This window comes from Peromyscus californicus, unplaced genomic scaffold, assembly GCF_007827085.1.
Source record: "Peromyscus californicus insignis strain IS unplaced genomic scaffold, ASM782708v3 Scaffold_22__1_contigs__length_63687245, whole genome shotgun sequence".
Taxonomy (NCBI): Eukaryota; Metazoa; Chordata; class Mammalia; order Rodentia; family Cricetidae; genus Peromyscus; species Peromyscus californicus.
In genome coordinates this window covers 20,358,807-20,366,802 of record NW_026294525.1, presented here as the reverse complement: position 1 = coordinate 20,366,802, position 7,996 = coordinate 20,358,807, and the positions used below count along the sequence as shown (strand labels likewise).

The 7,996-nt window shown below is 39.4% G+C and overlaps 1 protein-coding gene across 1 annotated transcript; it reads left to right on the top strand.

The window, feature by feature from the left end:
* The first annotated feature begins 219 nt into the window (after nucleotides 1-219).
* LOC128118104 (40S ribosomal protein S3a-like) lies at nucleotides 220-1,077 on the top strand. The gene has a single exon (XM_052750614.1). It carries the CDS (start codon nucleotides 232-234, stop codon nucleotides 1,024-1,026), a length of 795 nt encoding a protein of 264 aa, XP_052606574.1. The 5' UTR covers nucleotides 220-231; the 3' UTR covers nucleotides 1,027-1,077.
* The last annotated feature ends 6,919 nt before the right edge of the window (nucleotides 1,078-7,996 follow it).

Genomic DNA, 7,996 nt, shown 5'->3' with positions numbered 1-7,996 from the left:
AATTTCTAGATTCTGACCCTGATCAGTTTATTTTTGACATATTTAGGCACAGTGAAACTTTGGGGAAAAGTTTTCTTGGGACAATTACAACAAAGTTTAAGGCATGACCACATCAACACTCTGTTGCAAAGTACCTGTGACTCTCTCACAAGAATAGGTTTTATTGATTAAGAAACAACACTCAGGAGTCTAGGATAAAAAGTAATAGTCTGGGGCTCTCCCCGCAGCACCATGGCAGTCGGCAAGAACAAGTGCCTGACGAAAGGCGGCAAGAAGGGAGCCAAGAAGAAAGTGGTTGATCCATTTTTGAAGAAAGATTGGTATGATGTGAAAGCTCCAGCTATGTTCAATATTAGAAACATTGGAAAGACACTAGTCACGAGGACTCAAGGAACCAAATTTGCATCTGATGGCCTCAAGGGTCGTGTGTTTGAAGTGAGCCTTGCTGATCTACAGAATGACGAAGTTGCGTTTAGAAAATTCAAGCTAATTACCGAGGATGTTCAGGGCAAAAACTGTCTGACTAACTTCCATGGCATGGATCTTACCCGGGACAAAATGTGTTCTATGGTCAAAAAGTGGCAGACCATGATTGAAGCTCATGTGGATGTCAAGACAACTGATGGTTATTTGCTCCATCTGTTCTGTGTTGGTTTCACTAAAAAACGCAACAACCAGATACGCAAGACCTCTTATGCACAGCACCAGCAGGTCCGCCAGATCCGGAAGAAGATGATGGAAATCATGACCCGAGAAGTGCAGACAAATGACTTGAAGGAAGTGGTTAATAAATTGATTCCAGACAGCATTGGGAAAGACATAGAAAAGGCTTGCCAGTCCATTTATCCTCTTCATGATGTCTTCGTTAGAAAAGTAAAAATGCTGAAGAAACCCAAGTTTGAATTGGGAAAACTCATGGAGCTCCATGGTGAAGGTGGTAGTTCTGGAAAAGCTACTGGTGATGAGACAGGTGCTAAAGTTGAACGAGCGGATGGATATGAACCACCAGTCCAAGAATCTGTTTGAATTCCAGATTTTTAATAGTGACAAATAAAAGTCTTATTTGTGAAAAAAAAAAAAAAAGTAATAGTCTGGGTGAAGCCTGGCTCTACAGATAGCAAAAGATCACTGGATTATCAACTACAACAAACCCCAGCTTTCCAGGTGGAAAACAGATGAAAATACCTTCCATTAAAGAGAAAACCCTGGAGTTTAACATTCCTGCTTTCCCTGGTGCTGTGAGTACAAGGACCTCTCATCTTCTACACCCTTTTTTTTTCTGCAAAGTTCAGTGAGGTTTAGAGTGGACGATATAAATAACCTATTTAGGGCTGGGCACTCAACCTCAACCATCACTTATTCTAAAGCAACTTAAGCAGCCATGAATCTGCATTGGCCACAGTACATGGCAAAGAGATGTGTCTCCGATTAAGGATTAGAGTAATGTGTCTATGGGTGGGTATAAATGTCAATCTTTAGAGTGCAGTTTGGTGCTATGTCAATTTAGCTAAACAACAACAGTGAGTTTGCCCGCTATGGACTATGACTTCCCCAGCCATGGGTTTCTGACAAGGTTTGTACATAGTCCTTCCTGTGGATCAGGTCTCAAATTCAAAGGGTAGTTGGTTACACCCACACACAACAGCTGTGCCACTATTACAGGAGTGGGCATATCTTGCCTGGCAAAGTTGGCACTGTAGTTCATAGAGCTCACATCCAAGAAAGACTGTTGGTTACCTTTTATTTCCCAGAAGCATACATAGGACCTTCCAACAATAAGAAATCTAGATATTCCAATTCAGTTCCAGCTTGATTTCTTTATCTTGCAGCCAACATGTATTTTGTCTTTAGTAACAAAGTTTTAGCTAGTTCTTATTGGTGATATTGCGGTTTTAATTATTAGTTCTCTGATCATTAATGATATTGAATATTTTTCATAAACCTAGGTGAGAAACGTCTACTAAGATCTTTTGTATGTATTTATCAGAACTTAGATTCCAATAAGCTATACAATTTGACAAAATTTAGAGTAACCAATACTGCAAAAAAAAAAGTGGTTAACAGGTTAAAATGTACAATTTTTTCATGGGATCACCTCATGAAAAAGCAAAGCCCAGCTGGCATATGTCCTGTGGCTTCTCAACACCTTTCCCCAACACCCACCCACATTACATTTTTATAGAGCTTGTAGGCTGGTGCTTCAGATTCCATCATTCAAATTCTATTTATTAGTAAAAATCAGTTTGCCCTGGAGAAGAAACATCATGTTGTAATTTTTTGTTCAATGTATGTTTCTGGAAGACAAGAGCACCCTAAGGGCATTAATGTAACCTAGGACAAGACAAAAATAGTTTGGAAAAATGGTCAACCATCTGGGTGTGGTGGTACATGCATGCCTGCAAACCCAGAACTTGAGGGTAGGAGTGGTAGATAGTCTAAGACAAACCTCTGATAGACCGCAAATTTTAGGCTAGCCCAGGCTACATGAAAGCCTGTATATAAAAATTCATTAAATTAAATTAAAAATAATCAGTGCTGATATATAACTTATTAGTAAAGTACTTGCCTAGTATGCACAAGGCTCTGGGTTCAATCCCCCATAGCAGACAGTAAAAAGAGAGATCAGTCAAGATACACTAAAATATATGCATAACAGTTTTCAAATGAAACCATTTATTTTGCACATGAACTAAAATAATGAAATAAACATTAAAAATCTGACACAAAAATAAGAAGAAAAATGTTAAAAGAATTCATAAATTAACCAATCCCAATAAGTCACAGTATGAATTATCTCAGCTCTATTAGTAATATATGTAAATTAACAATAGAAGATAAAATAGGCAGGCAATATCTAGGTTCTAGAGTATTACCCAAAGACTAGTCAATAAAGGTATAGAGGAGTTCAGAGATAAACACACCTGGCCTCAACTCAGTCACCTCTTCCTGACAATGTGAATCAGAAAATCTTTTAGCTTAGCTTCAATTACTATTAAGTAATAGCATTTTTAAAATTTTTAATTAAAAAAATACATAAAGCCATAGGAGACTAGTAAGTAATCAATAGAGGCAAAAATGCAAGAATTAAATTTTTTTGCAATTATTATAGCTACACTATCATTAGTGTCAATATATAATTACCTGCAAGAAAAAGGAAGTTATTAAGAAGAAACAAGGAAGACCAAGAGATTTTCTCCTTCATAGTTTTACCTGGGGAGAACCTCTTTCCCAACGGCGTTGTCTCTCTAAAAACAGATGATCTGTTTATAGTTAAACCACTGAAGGAAACTAATGAATGCCACCCTCATTCATTGTATCATCAAGATACAAATTTCTTTACACAGTTAATCTGAGACTGGTTTACACATCAATTATAACATCTATGCTGGGCTTTTATTACTCCTCGAAAGAGAATTCAAAGGAGGAAGGACTATGGCGGTATACGGCATTTAAGTGACTTCAGCCTATAGTTGACAGCTGCATTGCTTCTAGTTCTGTGTTGAGTCAAAATAAGAACGTAATGGAGGCTACCACTGACCTCATGGGGAGGGGCCAGGCATAAGAGAGGCCCCAATAACACGCTTCCTCTAGTTACTCCCTCCTTCCTAAGTTTCAAAGAACCTCTCAAAACCAACATCGCCACCTGGTGGCCAAGATTCCAACAATGAGGAGGGTGTTGGACAGCGAATGGACACTTCATAGTCAAATCCTAACAACCTGAAAGTCATCCGTTCTTTGGCCTGTGATATGATAACCTGGATTCCTCAATTGTGTAATGCACGCAGCCAGAAGGAGCTTGTAATCTAAAGAAAGAAAACAACAAACAGAACTGGCCTACCCTGGTAATCAGTTTGGTGAATACCCTGTCATCATAGAGCCTTCATCCAGTAATTGATGGAAGCAGATGCAGAGATCCACAGGCAAACACCAGGCCAAGCTCCGGGAGTCCAGTCGAGGAGAAGAAAGAGGGATTCTATGAGCAAGGGGGGTTAAGACCATGATGAGGAAATCTATAGAGACAATTGAACCAGCTCATAGGAAGTCACAAACTTTAGACCTACAGCTGTGGAGCAGACATGGGACCAGACTAGGCCTCTGCATATGGGAGACAGTTGTGTAGCTTAGTCTGGTTGAGGGGCCCCTGACAGTATGATCAGGATCAATCCCTGGCGCAAAAGCTGGCTTTCTGGAGCCCATTGCCTATGGTGAGACACCTTGCTCAGCCTTGATGCAGCAGGGAGGGCCTTGGTCCTGCCTCAACTGGACACCCTTTGGTGTCCCCCCATGGGAGGCCTTACACTTTTGGAGGAGGGGAGGGGGGATACATGGGCATGGAGGCTGAGGGGTAGTGGGAGGAAAGATGAGAGGGGATCTGTGATTGGTATGTAAAATGAATAAAAAAATTAATAAAAAAGAAAACAACAAACAAATAAATAAACCAAAAAGACCTTGTTCCAAATGCAGCAACCAGAGGTTCACCAGCACCTGCCCTGAACAGCACAGTCCTGAAAGACAGTATGCACTTACTAAAAGGCCGCTTCTGTGTCATTAGAGTAGATCTGACTAGGTGCTTGTTCATGCTGAGATCTCAGGAAAGCAAGAGGAAGATGCTGTGGGTAGTTCGGAGCCTTGGGAATCAGCCAAGGACATGGAGATCAGCTGAGAACATCATCTAGAAAGGGCCACTTGCCACAGTCACCACTCACTTCTTTGTGATGATTTCTACTTACGTTATATTCCAGCAGCTTGGATTGCTCTTGATGCAACCCATTCGCTTCTAGGGGCTAATGTCTTCAGAGTAATCTCAAAAAACCGAGACTCACGGAGCACTCATCTGTGATTATTCAGGGAACCTTCAAACCGCTGTTCTAAATCAGGGACAGAGATTTTGTGTGTATGTGTGAAGAGCCAGAGAGCAAATATTTTTGGCTTTGTGAGACACGTGGACTCACTGTGACTCTTTAGCTCAAAAGCAGCAAGGACAACTTGTAAGTTAACAGACTTGAGCGCTGGGCAGAATTTGAGCCACAGGTCACAGACATCTCTCTCTCTCTCTCTCTCTCTCTCTCTCTCTCTCTCTCTCTCTCTCTCTCTCTCTCCCCCCATCTATATGTGTGATCAAAACACAACTGTTGATTTTTCACTATTTTGAATAACTTTAGTAATATAGTGCCACTCAGTAGCAGATGAGAACTGTAAAATGAACAAAGGAATGGATATGGATCCAAAAATAGCATTGCTGCACTAGAGAGATGGCTTGGCAGCTAAGAACTCCTCCTGCTCCTCCAGAAGACCCAGGGTCAGTCCCCAGTACCCACATCAGGCGGTTCACAAGCCCCTGTAATTCTGCCTTTCAGGGATGTGACCTTCTCTTCTGGCTTCTGGTGACACATTCACTCACTTGCCCATAGACTCAAGCAGGTACTCATGATTTTAAACTATCAAGCAGGCTGCATCATACATGCTGTAACGATTTTACACACGGAAACATTTCTGCAATGATGTTATGCTGGCATTTGTATTATTTTCAGTTATTTTTATTTTTATTTCGTGTTAGTATCATTAAGCAATTCATTTAAGAAGGTGTACATAGTAAGTTATTATCTGTGTAAAACTCATAAGGTTAGAATTTAAAATTTATTTTAATGTTTTGTAACATTTACATGGTTCTTCTGCTTTATCATCTATCTCTACTCTCTGCAGAGTCTGAGACAGCACTATAAAGAGTCTAGTGAAAATGTGAATATTAATATAACCTTTAGGAAGATTATAATTGCTCATTTATTTTCAAAATACTATGTGGTGGTCCATAGGCATCCTTGAACATTTAGAGGGAGACTATGAAGCCAAAAGTCATTTCACAAAAATACTTAGACATCTTTTCATGCTCATCTTCCTATGGAACTGTCATAACAGTCTCAGGGGGCTTAAATGATGTGTAATCTCCCCACATCTGGGAGTGACGCTTAGTTGGTAAAATTGAGAGACCAGATACAATAATCACCAGGCTACCAAGAGCTTTGCAGGTATGAAGAATATCACTTCTCTTTTTAAAAATTTGGTATGGAAAAATCTAGTTATTTTCTTAATTAACATAAATGCCATTTAAACCAATGTTTCACAGACTTTTTTTTTAGCTACTTTTCTAGTGCTTGGAATCTAACCCAGGGACTCATGCACCCTGGGTAAATACTCTGTCATTGAGCCACATTCCTCTTTATCTTTTTTTTATTTACTTTTCAGTGCTTTGAGACAATGTCTCACTCTAAAGCCCAACTTCCCAGTTCTAGAATTATAGGCACGCACCACCAAGCGCCACTTACTGTTTTAACATTTGTAAACATTTGTAAACAAACACAATTTCCTGCTAAATTTCTAATATGGTAACTAAGGATAGATACGATTCATTTTAGTAAAAATACTTTAATAATTTCCTAGAGTGAAAAGGAATCCTGAGAATAACTGTCTGATCACTACTATGAACCTAATGAGTTCAGTCAAATTCAACAATCAAATGAGTTCTGAGAAAATATCTCATTTCAAAGCCCCTCAGTGTCCTCTGAGCGATGTGGCCTCTTAAAGCAAACTGATGGTGGGAAATGGCCTACTACTTAATCTGAATCCAAGTCCCACACCTTGTCCTGGGTTGAGAGGACATTCATAGACTTTGAATTTATGTGCTGGCAGGAAAGTACAAATAAGCTAATTTCATAAAACACCACAAGCAACAACAAGTAAGGCCATGTAGATACTGATAAGGTTTTCTAAACTTTAGGAACTTAAAAGAAACTAGAAATCTGGAGTTTTACGTAAAATCCCTTGATTGCATTTAATATGGAAATGAAGCTTGCTTAAACAAACAAAACACTTAGCAAATCCAATCCAATCACTGTGTTTCGTGTCCATGTCACATTGGGGAATACAGAGAAAAAAAAAAAAAAACAACTCTTCAAGGCCTGTCCTTCAGGAGTGTTGAGTACACATGAGCTCCCCTTCCCCCTCCAGGGCATGAAGAGGGAGGAGTTGCAGCGAGATCTGGAAAGCAGAAGGCACTGGGTAGTGGCACCATTGCTGGTACTATTACTGCTTGCTTACTATAATAATAAAAATTATAAATATCATCAGAAGTTTCTGTTCAGAGGTAATCAGGGTTAATATTTTGATATATTTTTAAGATTTATTTTATGTACATGAGTGCTCTATCTACATGTACATACACCTTTATGCCAGAAGAGGGCATTAGATCCCACTAGAGATGGTTGTGAGCCACCATGTCCTTGCTGGGAATTGAACTCAGGACCTCTGGAAGAGCAGCCAGTGCTCTTAACTGCTGAGCCATCTCTCCAGCCCCTTGATATATTTTAATATGCAACCAGTTACATGAAACTAATACTAAATGTGGAGATTCTGCAGGTGTGCATATATATGCTGACACAGGACTGAGGATGTAGCTCAGTTGGTACAGTGCTTGCTTAGTGTGAAGGAGGTCCTGTTTGAACCCCAGTGCCACATGAGTTAGAGATGGTAGCAGATGGCTGAATCAAAATGTTAAGGTCATCGCTGGCTACATAGTGAGTTTGAGGATAGCTTGAGAGATTAATGAAACCCTGTCTCAAGAAAAAAAAATATGGTCATAACCCATACTCAATTTTGATCCTGCCATGTTGTATTAATGAACATTTTTATATACTAAATTTTAAGATGGTATTTCTACTTTTACTAATGTATAGCTCTGTATCAAAGCAAAAGGAGACCGCAGCCCATCCTTTCTGGTAATAACACACAAATGGTTGCTATGATTAAAAAGAATAGCCATGAGTCAGACACATTCTAACAAGTGATATAGTATTTCCCTATTTATATATCATCTCTGGATTGATAATGGGAGATTACCTAATGTTTATGCTAAAGCCAAGTCCCAAATCGTATCATCTTGGGGACAAAATTCTTTCACAGACTGCAAATTTAAATGCCTACAGCTACACACAGATAAACT

Coding starts and splice junctions, on each gene's coding strand:
- LOC128118104 (XM_052750614.1), top strand. CDS start 232: ATGGCAGTCGGCAAGAACAAGTGCCTGACGAAAGGCGGCAAGAAGGGA.